This window comes from Crinia signifera, chromosome 3 (assembly GCF_055691185.1).
Source record: "Crinia signifera chromosome 3, ASM5569118v1, whole genome shotgun sequence".
Taxonomy (NCBI): Eukaryota; Metazoa; Chordata; class Amphibia; order Anura; family Myobatrachidae; genus Crinia; species Crinia signifera.
Genome location: NC_139219.1, coordinates 195,842,585 through 195,867,863, shown reverse-complemented (window position 1 = coordinate 195,867,863; position 25,279 = coordinate 195,842,585). Strand labels below are relative to the sequence as shown.

Genomic DNA, 25,279 nt, shown 5'->3' with positions numbered 1-25,279 from the left:
TATATAATTGGTGGCTAGATGTGTGTCTGTTTTTTTTATAGGATTGGGCCTCAGAGTCGCATTTGCCCAATGTTCAGATGGATCTTGGCTTTAAAATATATACATTCCATATGTTTACAACTTGCATCTTTATTAACAGCTGCCATATCTTACACAGGGAAGGCTCAGTTTTTGTATACAGCATGGACAATTGTCCCATCTCTAATCTATGGTCAATAGATTAACAGTTGTAAATATTTGTATAATGTGAGTAAAATGTGTGCAACTGAGAGCACAGTTGAGGGAACACCAGAAGCATTTTCCTCATACACAAAAGGGGCATTTAAAAAATATATATCTTGAAATATCTGTATGTACCATCAACTGGGTTCAACTTGACTCTGTAGGAAGTTGCAGATCTGTGAGGAGTCCATCTAATACAGAATGAGTCCCATGCAACTTGATAACTTGTCAGATCAGTTACATTCAAATACACTGTGAATGAAACAACACAACAAAAATAACACATCTACAATTCAGGAATTGTAAGAAAACCAATTCAATACTTGACACCACTGGCTAATAATCCACTTCTGAACGATAGTGTTTTTGATATAAAATAATGGTGCATTTTATATTTAATTTTATATTTAACACATTTTAAGATTGCACCAAACTGCTTGAAAAAAATGCTATAAACAAGGTTTTGTACAATCTTTGTCAATACAAGTAGGGCAATACACTAATCATACAGTACAATCATACACAAACTGAAACATAACTTAACTCTGTGAGACTCGGAGAGAGAAGTACTGGATCAAACCTTTAACCTTTAGAGGTTGCCCATAGTAACCAATTAGCTTCTAGAAATCATTTATATTAGCACAGTCTATAAAATGCCATTTACAGTAGCTGATTGGTTGCTATAGGCAACATCTATACATCTAATCCTCACCATGACACAAAAACATTTTAGGGCATCATATAAAAATGCATTGATATATACAATGTAACTATTGATCCATAGAACAATTCAATAGTTTGACTCACAAGTTGTCCCAACTCCTGAGAGTGGCCCACTTAATCCTGTGTCATACTGAGCAAACACCTTTACATCATAGCTGGTTCCAGGAGACAGGTTTTGGAGAATGTAAGAATTCACATCACCAACAAATACTTCCATAGATTCGTCAGCATCTTTACATAAATAATAAAAAGAAAAGCAAATAAATGACAAATGATAATTGTTCCATTTTGTTATTCCCCCCCCCCCCCCCCCCCCCCCCACAAAATTGTATCTATTGACAACAAGTCACACTTTGGCCATCCCAATTGTAAAAGCTTTCTCTCTAGATCATGGAACATGCTGAGTTAGAAATTTGTTTCAAGTAGATAATTGTAATTAATCCACAAATAAAAAGTAATACAAATTGTCTACTTGGCTTACCATTTGAACTCATGATCAGTAGTAGTTTTGCTGTTTAAATAAGGTTTATTAAACTGATTAAATAACAAACTAGATAATAAAACACAGGCTGAACACAATTCAAAGTTAATTATATCCAGTTTGTGAGTCAACATAAAGTTAAATACATTGTGACAAGGATCACAAACACAGGGACTCAGATGACGACTTTATTGTGTATTCACAACAGCAGGTGACAGCATAGCAGGTTACATTCATATGCAGTTGGTATCACAGGCAGTAGCATACAGGTTTTCGGAGCATAGCAAACTCTTAAAAGGCTCCAATGGTCCCTATACTATAACACTCCTGGCCTATCACTTGGGTAGATATTCCACCATCGAGAGCAAGGTGACTCTGCCCTGGAAACCTTTATAACAGGAAATCCCAGTAGCTACTAATTGCTCTTGGGAATCTGCTATTGCTACCAAAACCTGGTGTTTATCCTCCACATTAATTTGCTTGCGGGGAATGCTGACTATGGGCCTTATTCTAGTTCATTCTTTCTGACAAAATCCTTCTTAGATGGAAAAAACCATGTGCACTGCAGGGGGGCAGATGTAACATGTGCAGAGAGAATTAGATTTGGGTGAGTTATTTTGTTTCTGTGCAGGGTAAATACTGACTTCATGATTTTACACTTCAATATAGATCTCACTTTGAAGAAAAACCCCACCCAAATCTAATTCTCTCTGCACAAGTTACATCTGCCCCACCCGCAGTGCACATGGTTTTGTCCATCTAAGAAGGATTTTGTCAGAAAGAATGGACTAGAATAACCCCCTATGCCACAACATACAATGTGTGATTCCCCCTTGAATAAGCACTTCCACCCAAAAAAAAATTTGGTTGACATAGCAGATTAATCATTAACTTTACATGTAAAAATTTAAAAATGAATGCTAATTGGAAATATATATAGCAAATAGGGTGTTCTACATGATTTCTTACCTTGTGGCTGGTATACAAGCTTGTATCCAAGAACTGGAGAGGTTGCCCTGTCCCAAGATACCTTGAACCTGGTGTACCATTCATCAGAAACTTGGAGATTTGTTGGTGCAAGCAAGCCAACTAAAACACAACAACACAATACATTACACACAAGTACTACAGCATGAAAAGGCAGCACAATATATAACTATTTTAATATATTAACTTTTTTACAATATTGCTCATGTGCATACAGTATGCTCTATATAGAGAGCAATAAAGAGAATGGAAGACCAAAATTGCAGGATAATAAAAAATGTCTGCATTTAGTACAGTTTTGATATGTTTTTGATGCATTCAATATGGCTCCAATGAATTTAACAATGTCTTGCTTTGCACATATGAAGTAAGACTAAAGTACATATGACATGAAAGATCTTCTACTCTAGCACATAATTGCATGGTTCCTTTATGTGTACAATCCAAATACAGGATACTCCAGGCATTAGCAACTTCAGATTGCAATAGATAATCCTATACCTAAAATCCAGTTGGTATACTTTACAGCTTTTGGGGGGCATTCAATGTTGGGCGATATTCGTAACAGGGTAAATATCACCCGCCACCCATTCAATTCTGACGTTTCCAACAGCAAGGAAGGTGGACTTCAACAAAAAAGATCCAACTTTAAAACAAGTCGGATCTGTTTTGCTGGAAAAGGCCATGGATTGTCGAATTCACGTCCGTTTTCGCAGAACATTCAACCTTTCAAGTTGCAGGCGAGCTGCCAAAAACGGCCTGGGATTCCAACTGTCGGAATTCCACATTGAATACCCCCCTTTATGTCTTATTGGTAATACAGGTTAAGTATCCCTTATCAAAATACCCGTTATCCAAATTATTCCGAAAACCATACATTCCAGAAACTGATTTTTTTTTTTATACTAAAAGCACTACTGGGGACATGATATTTAACTGGCACTACTGGGGACATGATATGTAATTGGCACTACTGGGGACATGATATGTAACTGGCACTACTGGGGACATGATATGTAACTGGCACTACTGGGGATGTGATAGATAACTGGCACTACTGGGGACATGATATGTAACTGGCACTACTGGGGACATGATATGTAACTGGCACTACTGGGGACATGATATGTAATTGGCACTACTGGGGACATGATATGTAACTAGCACTACTGGAGACATGATATGTAACTGGCACTACTGAGGACATGATATGTAACTAGCACTACTGGAGACATGATATGTAACTGGCACTACTGGGGACATGATATGTAACTAGCACTACTGGAGACATGATATGTAACTGGCACTACTGAGGACATTATATGCAACTGGCACTACTGGGGACATGATATGTAACTGGCACTACTGGGGACATGATATGTAAATGGCCCTAAATATGTGCAAGAAAATGATTGCTTGCCATTTAAATTCAGTATCTGAGATAGTACACAAACTTTGTTTCATGTTTTGAAACCTTGTTTTATGCACAAATAAAATTAATTTGTGTGTATTTCATGTGTTTATGTGTTTTTACAACATAAATGCAAGATACCTCAAAATACATCAGTGAAATGTAAAAATATTCTAAAATACGGAATAATCCGTTATCCAAAATTCTTCTGGTCCCAAGCATTTTGAATAAGGGATACTCAACCTGTATGAAGAAGGATAATATCACAATATGCACTATTCTTTTTCTGTGTAAAAAAACTACTTTTAGATAATCTATTTTCCACAAATGGAATACAATTATACAAATGCATGAAGAACATACCAGTGGGGGAGAAGTATCAAGTCTTGAAGAGTGATAAAGTAGAGACGTTGCCCCTAGCAAGCAATCAGCTTCTAGCTGTCTATCTAGCACAGTCTTTGAATGACAATCAGAAGTTGATTGGCTGCTTTACGCAACTACTCCACTTGATCTTTCTCCAAAACTTGACACATCTCCCCATAAAGTCCATAAAAGCTTGATTGGCAGTTAGATAGCCATGCTTCTGTGCGAGGTTGGGCTTCATTTTATGCAGAGAGAACAATCCATCTCATTAACAGGCTGTCATTTTATTTCTCATTCTATTTGACACCCTACTGCATGGACCATATTAGATTTTCAGCCAAATAATTATGGTATACATTGTGTAATTATTGTTGTTAATAGTACCAGTCAATACAGAAAGGATAATGTCAGAAATGTACTGGTTTATGAGCAATTAAATTGTCATTTATGAGTGATTAGTAGAAAATTCTTAACAATCTTGATAAAATGGGACACACTGTACTTGCTTATATGCATGGATTACTATCATTTTACAATGTTACAATCAAATTAAGTAACTTTAGATACATTTTGCAAAATTACAGTATGAACCTTTTAAAGATTTATCCAGTTTAGCAAAATGATTCAAGATCCTAATGAACAAGCTGCCTTTTGTTAGCTTACACCAGGCTGGGCAACACCGGCCCTCCAGATGTTAGTGAACTACACATCCCAGGATGCTTTGCATTAGTTTTGCTATCTGGCCATGCTGAAACTGATGCAAGGCATGCTGGGATGTGTAGTTCATCAACATCTGGAGGGCCGGTGTTGCCCAGCCCTGGCTTACACACACAATCTATTTACACACCAAGTGCTTGTAAGTGCCCATACACACTGGGTGCCTTTGAGCTGAAAGCCGCTCAAAACAGCCTGTTTGAGCGGCTTTCAGCTCAAAGCTGCTCAGTGTGTATGCCCCAGCAATGAGCGTTGAGCGCTGCGGCACGCTCCCGCATCATCGCCGGGAAAGCCTCTCATCTGCTGTTTATACCAGCAGATGAGCGGCTTTCAGGACGGCTTTGCATAGCTCTGTGCTATGCAACGCCATCCTCCCCGCCTCCGTCGGTGCCGAGTAGGGGGAAAGCCGCTCAGTGTGTATGCACTAAGGGGCTTTCCCCGCAGTGATGACTTACATCATCACTGTCCATACATGCTGGGCATAGTCGCCCAGTGTGTATGGACCTTTAAAGTACATACCCATGTATTGGTTCTGGGAACTTCCCTGTTCTGAGCCCAGTCTTGCATCATAAGATTGTGGCTTGGGACCATATCTACTGCTAGTAAGAGACAATGATCCAAACATGCAGTACATGCAGCAAAACCTAAGGATATTTCAGAGCTAGAAAGTTCTGCAGAGAAGAGTTGGATAAAATCCTAAATATAAATAAATTTTATATGTCTTTCAAAAATAGCAAGACTCGTAGTTGGCTACAAGAATTTTTGAAAGTCATAGTTTCTGCCAAAAGAGGTGTTAGGAAGCACTTACTGACAGGGTGCCCAACTTTTTTTAAATGCCACATTTACTCTTTTATTTTGCTTTCAATGGCTAAATCCATCCTATAAATAGTGACTGTTTATTAAAGTGTGCAGAAATATGTTAAGTTTATGTTTGTAGCCTGCGGATATTGTGTTAGTGTCTTTTAACACAAAGATTAAATGAGACATTCCATTTGACTAGGGCTACAAACACCTGCAATGCAGCTGTAACCACAGTCTTCTTCAGCTTTGAAGGGCTGAAGTGTTTCAGGTGAAATTTAAAGCAGCACTAACATTAAGGGACTTATTCAGAGGTGTATGCAATGCCGATGTCACAGGCGTAGTGAAAATGCTCCTGCGCATGCATCATTACAATCACAGTTGGAATTTCAAACCCAAGCAGGAGAAATGTAATTAAAATGTAGAAGGTACTACTGGGCATTGACAAGGTGGTGTCATAGCACAGGCATAGATATGATCAATGTTATTGGAGTGTGAACCCGCTCCGGGGACAGTGGCAGGTGGGGAGTTTGTATGGGGCGGTATACCTTTCAAACCGTAATGCAGGTGTCCTAAGGTGAGCTCAGGGAGGACAGAAACCTCCCGTGTAGCAGAAGGGTGACTGCGTACACAGGCACTCGACCTCTCAAGTCTGCAACTACCATGGGACCGGTAAAAGTCTAGATGGTGTGACCAATGGTGACATATAAAGATGCACCAGGTATTACAGCATGCATGGATGCTGCTAGTCAGTGTATCACTCGTTGCACAATCGGGTGCATGGATGTACACAAGGGAAGGACTTTGTATTGGCATTTGTATAAAGTTGCAGATAGCCAACCAAAAATAGAAACATAGAATTTGATGGCAGATAAAGAACCACTAGGACCATCTAGCCTGCCCCTTTTGACCTTTTGATAACCTTAACCCTATTTGATCCTTAGTTCTTTGTAAGGATATCCTTATGTCTATCCCAAGCATGTTTAAATTGCTCTACTGTCTAGTCTAAACCACCTCTGATGGGAAGCTATTCCATCTATCCACTACCCTTTCTGTGAAGTAATTGTCCATCAGAATGTTTCCCTCTGGGATCTTGTTGAAACCCTTGATACATTTAAATGTTTATATCATGTTCCCCATTTTCCCTTCTCTACTACAAACTATACATGTCAAGAATTTTTTTAGTCTTTCCAGATACGGTTTGTGATGTTGACAATGCCCCATTATAGTGGCCTTTTTTTGAACACTCTCCAATGTATTTATATCCTACTAGAGATCCAGAACTGAAAATTTACACAGTATGCCAGATGAGGTCGTACCAATGACTTATAAGGCAGCATTATTACTGTTCCTGCTACTGATTCCTCTGCCTATGAAACCAAGCATCTGACTTGCCTTTCTCAACGTTTTTTTACATTTCTTCCCCGCCTTTAATTTGCTTGAAATAGTTACCACTAGACCTCTTTCCTCCTCAATAGTTTCCATCATAGTGATATTGATGCTATATTTAGCCTTTGGGACCTAAGTGCATGATTTTGCATTTTTTAGCAATAAACTTGTTGCTATGTTCTTGACCATTCTTTAAGTCTATCAAGATCAACAATTATTTTGTTTTACACCTCTCAGTATGTCTACTGTGTTGCATATCTTTGGGTCATCTGCAAAATGGCTAACAGTAAATTCACTTCAATACAATTTGCAATGTCACCAACACAGATAGTTCAATGTATGTCCAGACACTGGTGCACAATTCTAGAGAACTGGACCAAGTACAGATCCCTAGGGCACTCCACTTGTAACCTTTCCCTTCTGAGAATGCCCTCCATTTACTACAACTGTCTATTTCCAATCCTGTCCAGGTTCTTATTCAATTAACTGTTTTATAATCCAATCCCATCCTTTGAAGTTTATTTAGCAGTCTGCAATTTGGGACTGTGTCAAATCCCTGACTTAAGTCTAGCTATGCAACTACAGACACCCCAAGCTATTATTTTAGTCATGCAGTAAAAAAAAAAACAAGAATATTTGGTATGACCTCACCCAGTAAATTAATTCTGTTTGGGATCCTGTTAATTATTATATTTAAGCTATCCCATAACTCTTTTAATAGTGTTTACATTACCTTCCCTACCACTGATGTAAAGCTTACTGTTCTGTAGTTTTTCCCTTGTTCCTTGCTTCCGCTTTTGTACAGTGGTACCTCATTCACGCTTTTTCAGTCCTCTGGAATTGCTCCATCAGCTAGTGACTGGTTGAATAATTCTGTTAATTCTGCTACCAGCACTGCAAGTGCTTTACTGGCAGCCTCTAAATAAGGCCCTAACTGTTGAGTCTGGCATGCTTTTCACTTAATTTTAGTGTTGCTGTAAAATACATTTTGTAAATATAGACCTAGCCAAAAGTCTCTCAGCCAACATGTTTGGAGACATGATTTTATTGTCATCAATTAAGGAGACAGATCATCTGGTATAACGTTACAATAATCACAATACTGAAGAGGCAAGAGGGAAGTGTATTTAATCTACTCAAGATGACAGGAGGAAAAGTTGCCCATAGCATATCAGATTCAAACTATTTGTCATGTACAAATGTTAATATGAGGGCTAGAATCTGATAAGTGACTAGAAGATAGACCAGACATGTAAGATGTGATGCATCATGGCGTACAGGTAAGACAGGAAACTAGACTTAGTAGGTAACAATATATGAGTAACAGAAATCAGGATATAGGAAATATACAGCAAATAATGATGATGTAAGTAATAGCTAATACAGGACTGGAAAGGCTGGAACAAGGACTGACACAGCACACATACTAATAAGACCACACAAACGTATGACTGATAAAGCACAATAATAAAAAGAGATAAAAGTGCAAAACTAAGTCAAGGTCAAGGTACTGAGAAGTCTGCAAGAGCATTGGATTCCTGGTACAGGTTGTACTAAAACAGCTTGTACCAATTGAAATACATGAATATTAAAATATTTTATAACTTTGTTCTATTACATTTGAACTGTCTTCCATGAACATTCCAAAGTTAAATGACCCAACACAATATCAAACTCTAAATACAAGTATTTATCATGGTTGAAAGATGTAGAAATCATACATTACATATTGAGACACATATTAGTATATACATTGCCCAATCTTTACCTGTCTTTCCGTTTCCAGTCAGTTGTCCTCCATCACCATCTGCATACACAGCCACCACCGTGATTTTATATGGAGTGTCTGACAACAATGGCTGTAGGACCACATTGTTCCTTCTGCCAGGTACAGTTGTCTTAAATAAAAATAAAGTACAAGGAAAATAAGTACAGAAAACGTCATTTATTTTGTCTTCATCCAACATATGTGACTGAGGTGTATGAACTAAGCCTTTGAGAGAGTTAAAGTGAAGAGTGTTAAAGTATGAGCCAGTCAGCTCCTAATTGTCATATTACAGACTGGGTTTGAAAAATGACAATTAGACAACCATTGGCAGTAGTTTGTGTCCGTCCACTTTATTTCACTCCAAGGATTAGTAGTAGATGGACCCCTGAGTGAGAAATCTATGAAAGATTTGAAGAGGACAAGTGGAAAAGTTGCCCATAGGGACCTATCAATGCCTAGCGATCATGTGTCTAGAGCAGGGGTGGCTAAACCTGTCCTTAAGATCTACCACCAGTTCATGTTTTTTAGGCAACCTGTGGATCTATAGTAGGAATGAATGCAGCAGGTTTGAAAATGTGACAGTTAGTAATGACTTCAGCTGTGCACCAACTAGGTGATTTGGAAAAATTGGACCGTTGGTAGATCCCGAGGACCACTGGTCTAGTACATTCTATAAAACAATTCATAGAAGCTGATGGGAAGCTTTGTTACCTCTCCCAAAGTACTAAAGGACTTGCAGTTATGCTTTGGTTTTTATTGTATTGTATGCCATACAATAAGGCAATCAGTAGATAGAGGTAGGGGTATGAAGGTATAAAGAACCTATTGTGTTAATACAGTACAATAAATCTGGACAGTATATTGTACATACCGAGATTATATTCTGACCAAACCACTGTAAACAGTGGAGTTCAAATCTAATGTATTGTACCATCTGTTTTATACAATGTATATTAAATATGCAGCCCTTACAATAGAAACCAGACCCTGCATAATATGTAACATATGGATAAAAGTGGTGTGACACAGCATTGTGCCTGGTTTGGCTCTAAGTCAGAAAGTGCCTGTGCTGCATTCTTAGGACCCCAGAGTGTAAACGGTGCTCTATGCATGCACTGCACTGGCTACGGTATTAAAAAAACTCATTCAAGTTACTTCAAAGAAATAAAAGTGTATTTCATTGTTACAAAACAATTTGGATTGTTCATTGAAATGTTGTTTTCTTAGTCTCCAGTCTGATAGACAAAGTGAAAGTGTAAGCCAGGCAAAATCAATCCCTAGCTCAGTAACTATAATACACGTTCTCATAAAGAATGATTTGGGCCTCACTGTCATATAAACATGGGATTCAGAACCTCCCTACAGATCACATCCTCAAGAGAGATTATATATATAAATGAATGTTCATAACTCCATGTATGTCCAGGAGAAGCTGGAGAATCCTTTCATCTGATGAAAGGCCGAATTTAACCTATAATTTGCTGTAGACAATTTTGGGCTCTCTGTCTCCTTATTCTGAGATGGATGCAGCAGTAATGTAGAAAGCAGTGAATGTTTTTCATAGGGATGGCCTTCGACCATCGATGATTCTAAATCAGCGATGGTTCATGGCCGATGTCGAATACTTTTGCCATCGATAGGGGAGAAGCAGATGGTTTCCCTCCATCGATGGAATAGCAAAACGATGTTTTGCTTTTTTTTTTTTTTACTTCAAAGGGCAAATGTAGCTGAAAATAACCCAGTAGACATAGGGGGATATTCAATTGGCTATGAAAATACAGCAATTTACCGCAGTTGTACTTTTCACACCTACTGCATGAAAGAAACAGTATTCTGCCAGTATATGTGTTCCTGTTTTTTCACCTATTGAAATGCGGATGTGCGAAACATGGGATTAGCGTGAAAATTCTTCCCGGCAAAACCAGTTTAAAGTGCACTGCAGGTGCGGCTGATGATTAAATTTGGTGAATTATCGCCAGCAAATGATTGAATAGATCTGTTTTTATGAATTGTAATAAAAGTACATTTTCATGCAAGAACAGGCCATGGCAGCTAATTGAATATTCCCATTAGTACATTACATTACATAGAGCACTATATACATATACTGTATATACTGTAACCTATTAGCTTTGTTGGTTTGAAATACAAAAATCTTACATATTCATCAATGGGATCACCAACAGTTGGTGAATAGATAATTCGATATTGCTGAACTGGACCATCAGCATGATCCCAGTTTACTGAAAGGCTGTTAGTTGTCTCTCCAAAAACTTTAATGTTTTTTGGTCCACTGCGAGGTACTGCAAGACAAAAGCACAAAACAATTATAAGCCTGTATACTACACTTAATATATGTTTAACAGCAATGTCATGTGAGCACAGGAAATTCAGAAATTTCCAACCACGCTTTTAGTGTCTGGTTACTTTACAAGTTCTTTGTAGTACAACAGTGCCAGCTAGGACACACTAACAGATTATTAAGAAATAAACCTACCGCAGCATGAACAAAATGTGGAAAGAGGGATACCACAAGCATTTGGAAAGCTCTACATTTCTGGAGGGATTTAGGAAGCAGTCAGCAAAAGTGGGGAAAATTCTAATATAACACAGAGCTGAACTTTCCATTCCAAATTCTTTAGAACACTGCACACCAGTTACAATCTCCTCAAAATAAATTAGGGTATTAGTTTCAATAATAATATAGTCTAATTTTTTTTTAACCAATGGGAAAGTGCTAGCAGACAAGTCCCTCTTGGGGTCCTCATGAGAGATTAAAAAAAAAAAAAGCATTGTTAGTTTAACGTTGGCAGAAGTTTATGGTTTACCTGTGTCAGAGAAACTTTGACACTCTCTTGGTGTGTTTTATGCGCAAAGGAAGATTCTTGTACAAATCTTTAATGTTAGTAACTTTGCCAGGAATATGTTAGTTACAAAATAATTACACCAAACACTAGAGTGTAGGAATTCAAAAGTTATACTTCATGGAGTATCATATCTACAATATTATTTAATTAGAATTGACATTTAAGGAACATTTTGATTAAGCGGAGTATGCCGTATAACAAACAAAATATTGGACCTTGTTCTGGTTGACACACAGCGCCGCTTCGTTCGCAGTTCCATTTGCATCTACCGCCGCGCCTTATTCACAGTGCAAATTCCCCATATGGCTGCAAGTGGATCTTTAGCATAAACATCCATTCGCAGCCTATGGGGAAACACCCACAACATTTGATGGTCCCCAACCATCGAATCATGTGGAGGGTGCATGCATATCTTAGTGACTCTGAGGTAACTTAGATTTGCGTGCACACTCAACAGGAACTGGGTGGGCAGCTGACATCCGGTGATGTAAGTTGTCCACCCCCCGCACCCATGTCACAGGGTGATTTCCATGGGAATGCCCAGTGTTTTCATGAGAATGCCCATGAAACGCTGAGCATTTCCATGGGTGAATCCCCCAACCTGCCATCCCACATCCCCCACTTGCAGTCTTGGATGTGTGCGCCCAGCAAACAGTCTGTTCACCATGGCCGCACACACCTGGCACATGCACATGCACAGAAATGTGCATGCACATTTCAAAAACATTGCGCTCACATGTAAATTTGCATGTGAATCAGAATAATAGTACAGCTGTACATTACATATATACTATAGGGGCTATGTTTCAGAAGGCACAAGCAGGTCGGTGTTTATGAACCTCTTTTTAACAATAGAATAATCAGTTGTACTGGTACCAGTCTTAGGCGAAACAGTTTTTATATAAGGTTTTATTTTTAGGTTCCCTTTGAGTGTTTTCTTTGTGAAAAGCCTGACTTGAACTTATATTTTGCAGACCTCCCAATCATTCTGATTATCAATGGTTGGTGCCTGCACTGCTTATGGCAGGTGGAGTTTTTTCACAGTGGGAAAGAGGATCTGACTACACCCCTTATATGGTGTTCACACCACTAGAATGCTGTTGCCTAAGTCCCATCCCACGACCATCGAATGATTTTAGCCCTGGGGAGAAGGGAGTGGGCATTCATGCGTGCGGGCAGAGGCGTTTAGTTGGTTTGCAAACTGAACCAGAATTACCTAAATATTTGGTACTCTTTACCTAGCACGGCGCCCACGATTTTGATCGTGGTCATCGCAGGTAAAAAAATTGCGGCCATCGCGGGCATTGAATGCACAAAAAAATCGGGTGCGATGCGACCGACGCGATGCCCGCGATTTCCCATAGGGAACAATGTTAAATGTCTCAATTGACCCGATTTTCCTGTTCAATGCCTCAATTGACCCGATTTTTCCATAGGAAACAATGTTAAATGGCCCACAGAGGCCAAATAGCCACCCTGAAGTGTGAAATGGCCCCCACAATTGTTAACGCCACCCCACGATCAACGTGAACCCGAAGCGTGGCGAGCGCAGCGAGCCCGCGAGGGGCGGTGGTACGCGTCCTCCGACCTTTTCATACCCCCACTATCCACGTCAGCGTGGAGTTGAGAATAGAATAGTGTGGCGAGCGCAGTGAGCCACCGAGCCCGAAGCGTGGCGAACGCAGCGAGCCCCGCGAGGGGACGCGGATACCTTCACAGGTAAACGCGTCCCTTCGCGGGCTTCACAGGTATCCGCGTCCCCTCGTGGGGCTCGGTGGCTCGCTGCGCTCGCCACACTATTCTATTCTCAACTCCACGCCGACGTGGATAGTGGGGGTATGAAAAGGTCGTAGGACGCGTACCGCCGCCCCTCGCGGGCTCGCTGCGCTCGCCATGCTTCGGGTTCACGTTGATCGTGGGGTGGCGTTAACAATTGTGGGGGCCATTTCACACTTCAGGGTGGCTATTTGGCCTCTGTGGGCCATTTAACATTGTTTCCTATGGAAAAATCGGGTCAATTGAGGCATTGAACAGGAAAATCGGGTCAATTGAGACATATAACATTGTTCCCTATGGGAAATCGCGGGCATCGCGTTGGTCGCATCGCACCCGATTTTTTAGTGCATTCAATGCCCGCGATGGCCGCGATGGGTGCCCTTCTAGGTAAAGAGTACCAAATATTTAATTCTAGTTTAAAATAATAGAAAATGTGTTAGAAATAAAGAAGGTTTTTGCATGTTCCCTAAATTACCACAAAAACATTATTATTATTAATAATTATTTGAGGCAATTTCAGACAAACTGAACATACTGTACGTCATGTAAACCCCAGTTTCCTGTTTCTAGCTATTTGTATAAATATGATAAGCTCTTTTGTGTCTGTTTTATCTTAAGAATACGATCAATTTCACATTATAGCATGGACAAGTGCAGTTATAGTTTATGAATGGACACATTATCTGTCCATTTTAATGTCTTACTGAAAATGGGGAAATCATATAGTCTTCTGCAGTGGTGGAATATACCCAGTAAATTCCATTACTGCAGTGAGCCACTTAAAGCCCTTGACTGTGCTGGATACACTGTGACTGGCAGTGACTACCTATTGGAAGCCTACATGCCAGTCGCCTCAGGACAGACAGTCGTATTGGAAGGTGTTTCCTCCCTCTGAGACTGCCAGATCGGGCTGTGATTAGCAGAGAGTTGTCTTCCTGCCGGAGGCTACTCCCTTCCTAATTGTAAGCCCTAGCTTCTATGGGCTGCTGCCAAAGCAATCCATAGAACCCTGGGGGTTGTATATGCACAGTCATGACGCTGCTACTGGCACCTGTCAGCACCATTGTCCATTGTGCAAGTGCTGGGGCCTGCAGTTTTCTGTAGGTTATATTTTCACATATAATGACAGTACTGTATGTTTTAAACTTTTACCTGCTTTATACACATGGGTGTGGCCCTACCCCTACCAGAAAACCATTCAATAAAGGTAATTTATAAAAGTGCCACAAATTACCCCCTGGCTGCTTAAAGCAACTGTATATGTGTCTGTACAATGTTCTCTGCACTGGGCTGCTAGCAGGGGAAGAGGTGGGACTAGACCAGGAAGCAGCAGAACAAACCAATCATGTATTGAGTCTTTCCTCTATGTCATCAGGAATCAAGAGGACACGCTGGCTTCCAGCACACAGCTCACCAAGAAGGAGAATCAGCAGGTCCAGATTTGCTGGCAAAATACTGTAGATTGAATGCTGTCAGTAGTACAGTGCTAATGTGCATTTTCTGTGAATATATCTTACGGCAATGTCTGTATAGTATGTTTGTCTATACTGTGTTTCTGTATTTGTGTCTCTCCATACTTTTGATGTGTCTGCAAGCACTGTCTCATATTTTCAGAAGCCCCTTTGGAGAAATGCAGTGTTTGCCCCATGTCCTAGTAAAACCATTGGTACTTGTTTCCTAGCACGGCCACAACGATCATAATCGCGGTCATCGGGGGTAAAATCGGGGCCATCGCGGGCATCGCATGCGCAAAAAAATCGGGTGCGATGGTCCAGACGCGATGCCCGCGATTTCCCCATAGAGAACAATGCTAAATGCCTCAATTTACCCGCGATGACCACGATTTCCCATAGGAAACAATGGTAAATGGGCCAAAAACACCCCTGAACATTGAAATGTCCCCCCAAAAGTAGTTTACGCCACCACGTGATCAACGTGAACCCGAAGCGTGGCGAGCGCAGCGAGCCCGCGAGGGGCGGCGGTACGCGTCCTCCGACCTTTTCATACCCCTACTATCCACTAGGGCGTGGAGTGAGAATAGAATAGTGTGGCGAGCGCAGCGAGCCACCGAGCCCGAAGCGTGGAGAGCGCAGCGAGCCCCGCGAGGGGACGCGGATACCTGTGAAGCCCGCGAAGGGACGCGTTTACCTGTGAAGGTATCCGCGTCCCCTCGTGGGGCTCGCTGCGCTCGCCACGCTTCGGGCTCGGTGGCTCGCTGCGCTCGCCACACTATTCTATTCTCACTCCACGCCCTAGTGGATAGTGGGGGTATGAAAAGGTCGGAGGACGCGTACCGCCGCCCCTCGCGGACCCGCTACGCTCGCCACGCTTCGGGTTCACGTTCATCGCGGGGTGGCGTGAACTACTTTTGGGGGGACATTTCACTGGTCAGGGGGGTTTTTTGGGCTTTCTGGCCCATTTACCATTCTTCCCTATGATGATTTGGGTAAATTGACCCATTTAACATTGTTTCCTATGGGAAATCGGGGTCATCGCGGGTAAATTGAGGCATTTAACATTGTTCCCTATGGGGAAATCGCGGCCATCGCGGGTGGACCATTTAAGCATTTTTAGGCGCACACGACGCGACCGACCCGATTTTTCACTGTTTTCAATGCATTTCAATGGCCAAGATTTGTGGCCGTGCTAGGAAACAAGTACCAAACCATTTATTTTTCCACAATCTTAACCATAGTGGAAACCAGGCATTTTCATAGTAAGGACACTACTGTACATAGGACAATAATAAAAAATAACAATTTTTCAATACATACAAGTTTTTCCTTCTCCATCGCTCGGGTTGCCTTCACCATCAGCATACATAGCGACCACATTTACAGAGTAAGGGGTATCAGGAGTCAGGCGTTCTAGTATCACGTTGCGAGTATTTTCGGGAACCACAATCTAGAGGAAAATATGGAAAATAGTGTATTATTCCTTGATATATAAATCCAAGGGATGTATTTAATAGTATCAAATAAGTCCTGCCTGGATATAAAATGCATATTTATTTACTAATAAAATTTGTTATGGTCACATGCAGCCATTATTCTAAATTATCATTTAAAATAACCGTTAGTGAACAATTACTGCAGACACTATGATCACATATTACTTACAGACTCTGTAACTTGCGTTCCAAGAAGTGGGGAATAGTTGACTTTGTATTGCTGTACAAGCCCAGGGGCAGGATCCCATCGGACATTCAGTGTGTTGGGTGTAGGGTTGAAAACTTGTAGATTTTTAACTGCGCCTCGCACCACTAAGCAAAAGTTGATAGACAGAAAGTAGTAGTGTCACTCTATATATTTAGTACAATGAAATTGTATTTATAAAAGCATTAACCAAATCAGCTTCCAATTGTCATTTTTCAAACAAAGCCTGTAAAATGAGGGCTAGTAGCTGATTGGCTAGTACTCTCCACGAATTAATTTATACCCTATTACATATTTGTTTACGTTTGGGTCCTAAAAGTCCTCCGACTAACAGTGACTGTACAATTACATTAAATTATATTACTGTATATTGCAGGTAACATGCATCACATACATGAAAGACTATTATTTTCTTACTTTTGGTTATTATTCATTTATTTTTATTCCTGAGATTAGTGGAATCTCATATTATAACCAAAATATATGTATTTTTACTTGTCCTCTATTTACTTTACTAAAACTCTAACTACATCTCCAATTAAATGTTTGAGGCATTTCAGGCATTTAAATTGTTTTACGTGTTAGAGGGTCCCTGCCTGTGAAATACATCAACTGATTATAGAAATTCCTTTATGCCCTGTAACAGAGTTCAAACAATAACCCATCAACAGCATGGGGTAGATCAATGGACATGACTTGAAGGAACGTTTTCACTTTGACATTTCTATCCATGCGTTAAGATGCCTGTATGTAAAAACATTCTGATCTACCTACCCAATGACAGTACAAAATGCACTCTGGGTGGTAAAAACCGTGGAAATGAAGCGAAACAGTGCTAATGGGGTTAAGCTACAATGATACAAATGTATTACACCATGTCCATGCTTGTAAAACATTGCTTGTAATGTTTTTAGAATTTGTAATATTTCTCTATTGGTTTTCACATGTTCTCTTTAACAAGGAAGCTCATTATGGTTCTCTTTACAGAGTATAAATGAGGTAAACAGATGAAACATAAAGCATTTGCCACTTACATGTCTTTCCAGTTTCAGACATACGGCCACCATCTCCTTCTGCGTAAACAGGGACCACGGTCACTGTGTAGGACGTGTCAGGCTGAAGACCTCTGAGTACAGAATAGATGGTATTTCCGGGAACGGTGACCTGCGGGCACACATCATATATATTACACGTACAGTATTGTAAAGTAGTGTCCTTTGTATCTTCATTTTCCAAACATCGCCACAATGTGAAATGAAAAGAAATATGGACGACCAAGTGGAGGATTTTGATGACTTTCAGATGGTTTTATGGTAGGGTTGTTTGATAGTTGGAAATCTTGTATTTTATATCACAGAAATATATAAGCAAATAATGTTTTATTATAGAACATATTTATTTATTTATTTATCTGTACTCTATAAACAGAGAAGGCTATTGGAAGATGTAGTGTGGACACTATAAGTCCCAGAGGTGGTGGTGGTGGAGAGGTGGGTGGGGGTACACATTCTTCTAGACATTTGCTCTGAACCTGTTTGGTTTTCCTGTAGCCCAACCATGCTCAGAACTGCGGAGCAGAGGCTACAACAATGCCTAGTTACACCCTTGCCTAGTTAGTGATGGGACAGTCTCAAAAGACTGCTTACATTGGGCCAGATATATCAAGCTTCTAAAAGTGATAAAGTGGAGAGTGATTAACAGCCAGCCAATCAGCACCTACCTGTCATTTTCAAACCCATCAAGTAAAATGACAGTTGGGGGCTGATTGGTTGGCTGTTTATCACTCTCCATTTTATCACTTTTTGAAGCTTGATACATCTAGACCATGGTCTGAATGGCACGGGCTACTTTTAAGAAAAATACAAGAAGAAATATAAGTATTTACCACATCTTCGCTTCCTCCGGCAGTTGGCACATAAAAGATCTTGTACTGGCGTACATTTCCTTCTGCTGCCTCCCAGCGCACATTTAAAGTACTTGTAGTGGGATCATACACTCTGAGATTTTTTACTGTGGCAAGAGGCTCTGGAAAACAATGATGTTCTTCTGTTACTATCAGCATAGATGATTTACTTGAAAATTGAGCAATAAATCACATGTCATAGTTTGACGTCCTACAGCACAATAGATCTGTAACTTACTCTATAGAAGCTGGGAAATGGGCATAGAGCATAATGAAGTGCCAATAAATATGGCTATCTTCTGGGTGATGGGGTTCTGATTGAACTCAAATTTTTTGTGTTTGCTTACTACTCATATAGTATACTAAGATACATGTTCAATTAAAAAAACGTAATGACGAGATAAAACATCTTACTGGTTTTTCCTCTCCCTGAGATTCTTCCTCCTTCTCCTTCAGCATAACGTGATGCCACAGCTATATTGTATGGTGTATCGGGCTGGAGACCCTGCAGTACAACGCTGTTCTGCTTTCCACCAACCGTTACCTAAAGAGCCAATAAATACAACACTGCAGAGTAAGTCCAGGGTTTCCATAACCTACTCACAGCCACTATTCCAAGGACAATATTACTTATGCCTCTTGTTGGCTGTACATAGACTTTGAATTTCCATGCATATTTTTAAAGATTATGGCTGCCAAAAGTTGCCAGAGTAGCCTATTATGAAAGTGATTTACAATAAAGCCTTCTTCAAACAGAATGAATTTGCATGCTTATGACTATGAAAACACCACTGTCTAATAAAACCAAATAAAGATGGCTTTAATCATCCCTCAAGAACCAGTGGGAGTAGACATGCAAATCAATCCTTTAAAATTTATTTTGGATAACTATATATCTATATATCTATATATCTATATAATCACCACTACAAAGACAAAACAAAATATATAGACATATGTCCACTTTGTAGACATCTGGCTCACATATTACTTCTATGATGTATGTCATAAGTAAAAACTCTTCAATGTACTATAAATCCTTGTTTAAGTTGGTGGGCTCAAGTCCTGCATTAGAAACTACATATATTTCAACGTTAGCTATTATTATTATAATAATGATAGTATTAACATTATTATTATTATTATTATTATTATTATTATTATTATTATTATTATTATTATTATGCAAATAGACCTAAATCTGCAACATAGCTAACATAAAAGTACCTGTTTCTTTTATATATATTTTTTTTTTCAATAATGAAACTAAAAGAACTACTTAGTTATGATACTTGACCTATTCTCAGCTTTGCAGCTGGAGAATCTTATAAAATAAACCTTTCAACTTCTGCAGTGGAGTCCCTCTAAATAACAAGCGTAGGGGTGGTGCTGTAGAATTGCCAATATTTGTTCTCATGTGCTGGATACTTCAGACATTTATGGGTACAAATTTAACAGTAAGAATGTGTTTTACTAGCAGCTGGGGAAAACTTCAAGAGAGAGATAATTGCAGGGCATAAAATAATAGATAAAAGAGATAATGTCCTATTCAGGGCAGATACATATGGATGCATAATCTTGGAAGATGTGGGTATTTAGATTGCATATTAATAGTGAAATAATGTAAATCCCTTGTCTCTAGGGTACAACATACTGTACAAGCAAGTAGACATTATTAGGTATGGATATTAGTGATTACTCACTGATACTTTCTTAAGCTGGTAAAAACTTGGCTGACATATCGGCCCTCCATCTGATATGCCAATCAATCTAATGATTTGTAAGGTTTATGCACAATCAATATTGTGCATGCACATTTTCCAATCTGCCACCTGATTGGTCTAGCCAGAAGGTCCGTTTGAATTTGGCCAACCACTATGTGGCATCATATTCAATGCATTGTGTGTCCGGAATACTGTATCTCACATACAGAAATAGGACGTTTGTAAGCTGTACAAACAATATATCGCTGTGTGTACCCAGCATTACATTTTCCATTGTACCTGCCACAGAGCTATAGTCTTCCTTTTTTCACCATTGCTATTCAACATAAATATTAAAGGCCAGATCTATCTATCTTTTAATAAGAAATTAGTAAAGGTTGAGTATCCCTTATCCAAAATTCTTGGGACCAGAAGTATTTTGGATAATGGATTTATTCCGTATTTTGGAATATTTTTACATTTCAATGGGGTATCTTGAGGTATCTTGCATTTATGTTGTATACACACATCAAACACATGAAATACACACAAATATATATTATTTGTGCATGAAACAAGGTTTTAAAATATATTTTCAAAGGTTTTAAGGACCTTTCACAGGACCCTTGGATTCAGAGAAAACTTAGATGTTCATGTGTAATTCATCACAGTGTGAAACTTTTTTTTATCTTTTATCATGTGTTGAAGTCTTTATTGGAGTTTTTTGTGATATTTTCAATGCAATAAAAATTGTTTTGGATCTTTTAAGAAAAGTGGACTGTGCTGCGTATAAATTTGGACACTGTGATGAATTACACGTGAACATCTAGTTTGCTCTGAATCCAAGGGTCCAGCGTTGTGAAAGGTCGGATATTTGGATAAGGCATAATGGGGCAGATGTATTAAGCCTTATTAAGGCTTAATACATCTTCCCCAATAAACCTGTAGTGGACTATACATGGAAACACTACATACTTTGCTATATACTGTAGCCTTTGCTACCATATCTAAAGTAGAATAAGAACATAACCTGTATTTACAGTAACTGCAAGTACCTTTGCAGCCATTGCACATGTGATTAATGGCTTACACTTTATGAGTTCTCTGTGACAACTCTTGTTAGCTTGACTTTGGAGTCATTCATTTACCTCAGGACTTTTTCCACTTATGTACTTGGCAAAGAGCTCATGCATATGGTCAAACCACTACTGAATAAACATTCTCTTAAAATATCTAATTATATACAAATAATACCATGCTGCAGCTAATGTCATTTTATAATGGTAGTAAATATTTAAATAGCGTGAAACAATCTAGGTGTGCACTTCATTTGTACTCTTAAGGTGCATCATAAAAAGTTGTGTTATCCTAAATATGGCTGTAAAAAGTGCCAAGCATCCTGCAAGATGACTGTCAAGCTCATTTTAATAAGCTTTGTAAAACATCTGGCTGACTTAAAAGCTCCCTCTAGGCAAACCATAGTAAATGGTTTATAGTGACACTCCTAGGCTGTTTGGTATTTCTTTTCATGAACTTTATGGGGTAGAAAGCACAAGAAATTGCTTTGGGCTGTCAGAAATACTGTAGCATACATATTTTATTAGAACTACACGTCAGGAATGATATCACTATTCCACTTTGCATTACAAGTACTGTATGTAGGTGCCATGATTCAAACTGTACAGGGCCCTGAAAAGCAGGCTATAGAGTGATCAATGTGAATATACAATGGGATGCTAATTTATTTTATGACTATGTTACATTACGTAAGAGGATGCCATGTATGATTCGTGAGAAATATTGTCAATAACTAAATGTGAATGATTATCTGCGCTTCTAGGGTTACAAGGGTTTCTACCTATTCTTTTTATTTAATCAAATTTGTAGTCGGTGTTAAAGTACTGTTGTATCAAAAAGAGAGAAAATCGGCTCCTCCCACATACTGGGGGTTAGCCCCGCTCACCAGCCAATCAGGAGAAGCCATTGGCTGGTGGGAGGGGGCAACCCCTCCCCCCAGTATGTGGGAGGAGCTGAGTTTGTAAACAATCTCAGCTTATGTGCAGTCAGGGGTACTGACAGGCGGAGGAGCAGAGCGTTCGGCATTGTTGCCTACCAGGGGCAGGCTGGGCCGGGGGGCAGGGTGCCATGTGCCCCCCGGGCCGCTCAATCTATTTGTGTGCGGGCCGCCTGTTTGTTTCTGAGGCTGCTGCTGTAGCCACGGCTGACCAGTCTCTGACTGGTCGTCAGAAACATGGCCGCCGGCCTCCTGCACTGAGGACGTCTAGTGCAGGAGGCCGCTACAGAGAGTTAGGCTGTGGACTCGCTCAGTCCTCTGTGGCTGTCAGCAGCTGCTGCGCCTGTGTCACACTGCATTACAGACAGCAGCACAGACAGCACAGAGGATCCCTCCCTGGCTGCTCCTGGTCAGCGTCGCTGCAGGGACCAAAAAAGGGGTGGGGCTAACATCTGGAGGGGCGGGGCTACATTGCTTTCTATTGGAAAAAGAAGGAGAGGATGAGCTGCCAGCCTGAAGTGCCCTGAATTAGTCAAGTAAAATGTGAGTGTACTTTAACTGGTGTGGGCATGTGTACAAGCAGCGCTACTAGTGTCGGCAACTAGTAATAGTAACTGGCACTATTAGGGACATGATACAGTATGTAACTGGCACTACTAGGGACATGATACAGTATGTAACTATAAAAAGGACATCATAGAATTAGAAAAAGTCCAAAGGCGAGCAACAAAGCTTATTAGGGGAATGGAGAATTTAAGCTACGGGGAGAGATTAAGCAATTTGGGACTATTTACATTAGAAAAGAGACGTTTAAGGGGGGACATGCTCAACATGTACAAGTATATCAAGGGCCAATATAAGGAACTGTCACACACCCTATTTTCTACTAGAAAGGAATCTAGGACGCGAGGGCATGAGTATAGATTAGAAGAAAAAAGATTTCATTCAGCTAGTAGAAAGAATTTCTTTAGGGTCAGAACAGTCAAACTCTGGAACTCTCTTCCCAGAGAGGTGGTAACGGCTGGCTCATTAAATGCGTTCAAGGCAAAGTTGGACAAACATTTACTGGAGAAAAACATCCATGGGTACAAATAAGAAATATAATTTGTCTGTAAAATACCAGAACCTACCAAATCAGCAATGGATATCTATACCAGGTTGAACTAGATGGACGCAAGTCTTTCAGCCTTACCTACTATGTAACTATGTAACTATGTAACTGGCACTACTAGGGACATGATACAGTATGTAACTGGCGCTACTAGCGTCGGCAACTGGTGTGGGCATATGTATAATCAGCGCTACTAGTGTCGGCAACTGGTGTGGACATATGTAAAGGCAGCATTACTAGTGTCTGCAACTGGTGTGGGCATATGTATAATCAGTGCTACTAGTGTCAGCAACTGGTGTGAGCATGTGTACAGGCAGCGATACTAGTGTCGGCAACTGGTGTGGACATATGTACAAGCAGCGCTACTAGCGTCGGCAACTGGTGTGGGCATGTGTACAAGCAGTGCTACTAGTGTCGGCAACTGGGCAACTGGTGTGGGATATGTAAAGGCAGCGTTACTAGTGTCGGCAACTGGTGTGGACATTTGTACAAGCAACGCTACTAGCATCGTTAACTGGTGTGGGCATATGTACAGGCAGCGCTACTAGTGTCGGCAACATGCCCACACCATATGTATAATCAGCGCTACTAGTGTCGTCAACTGGTGTGGGCATATGTACAGGCAGCTTTACTAGTGTCGGCAACTGGTGTGGACATATGTACAGGCAGCGTTACTAGTGTCGGCAACTGGTGTGGACATATGTACAGGCAGCGTTTCTAGTGTCGACAACTGGTGGGGGCATATGTATAGGCAGCACTACTGCTGTTGTGTCTGGTGTCGGTGTGGGCGTTACGAATAAGCAGCACGACTACTTTCAGAAACTGGTGCGGGTGTTATGTATAGGCACCTGGGATAGCCCCGTGCTTCAGCCTGGGCAGGGGTAACTCTGGAGGGGGGCCTTTATTGGGGGACTCCACTCCTCCAGGGTCCATGCCGGGGCTGACCAGCCATGGGGATGAATGTTTTGGCTGGGGGCATTACCCTGTTGGCTGTTTGGGCCCGGTGCAGGTTATCAAAATATGGGGGACCCATAGTCATTTTGTCCCCTGTATTTTGGGATCCAGGACCGGCCCTTGAGCCTGTTGCTGGTTTTAGAAATACTGGGGGTCCGCTATGTTTTTGACCCCTGAATTTCTAAAACCAGGACAGGTTCTTTGAGCCCAGGGCTGGTTATGCTCAGGCGGGGGGGGACCCCACGCTGTTTTAAAAAACATTTTTTTTAACTTTTGCACATTTTGTGGACATAACATGCACAGATCGCACTGGTCTGTGCATGGTTCTGTTAAACTCTACATGTTGAACTGGGTCTATTTGTTTTGTGATTTTATTATTATTTTTATTATTAATTTTGTGAGTTATATACTTTTTAATGAGAAAACATCTGGATGCGAATTGAAGCGTGAGAAAAAATCGACAGGTCAGAACGTGCGATTTTCATGGCAAAAAGTGTGATTTTTTTTCCGCAAATCGGACCCTATTTAATTGGCGATTTTGGAAAAACATGCAAATTCAGACTTTTTTCGCTAAGAATCGCAAACGTCGAAATATCTCATCCTATTAAGGGGGGGTATTCAATCTGTGTCGACCTCCCGCAGCCATCTCCCGACAGGGGAGATGGCTGCGGGGCCCTATTCAATGCTGTCTTCCCTGACAGCATTGAACAGGGGTTCTGCGCAGAACGAGCCCGACATCACAAGCTGTCGGGCTCGTTCTGCAGAGAAAAGCCGGAAATAGGCGAGCTCCCGGCCGGAGCTCGTCTATTTCCGTCCTCAACTCGCGGCCACTTTGAATTGAATCCCGACCGCCGAGCTCCAGTCGAGAAAAGCGAGAACGGGACAGGGGCACGGCTGTCGAGCTTGCTCGACAGCCGCTCCCCTAACATTGAATACCCCC

The 25,279-nt window shown here is 40.6% G+C and overlaps 1 protein-coding gene across 5 annotated transcripts in view; it reads right to left on the bottom strand.

Moving 5' to 3' along the window:
• Positions 1-25,279, bottom strand: part of COL12A1 (collagen type XII alpha 1 chain) — a 167,054-nt gene that overhangs the window by 56,891 nt on the left and 84,884 nt on the right. For all 5 annotated transcript variants that reach the window (XM_083177194.1, XM_083177191.1, XM_083177193.1 and 2 more), the window contains 10 exons: positions 18,972-19,101; positions 18,540-18,679; positions 17,689-17,818; positions 16,619-16,761; positions 16,274-16,403; positions 11,017-11,159; positions 8,857-8,986; positions 2,396-2,515; positions 1,030-1,176; positions 358-474 (listed from right to left, as the gene is read on the bottom strand). In XM_083177194.1, coding sequence (XP_083033320.1) covers positions 358-474; positions 1,030-1,176; positions 2,396-2,515; positions 8,857-8,986; positions 11,017-11,159; positions 16,274-16,403; positions 16,619-16,761; positions 17,689-17,818; positions 18,540-18,679; positions 18,972-19,101 — 1,330 coding nt within the window. The remainder of the gene's footprint in view (positions 1-357; positions 475-1,029; positions 1,177-2,395; positions 2,516-8,856; positions 8,987-11,016; positions 11,160-16,273; positions 16,404-16,618; positions 16,762-17,688; positions 17,819-18,539; positions 18,680-18,971; positions 19,102-25,279) is intronic.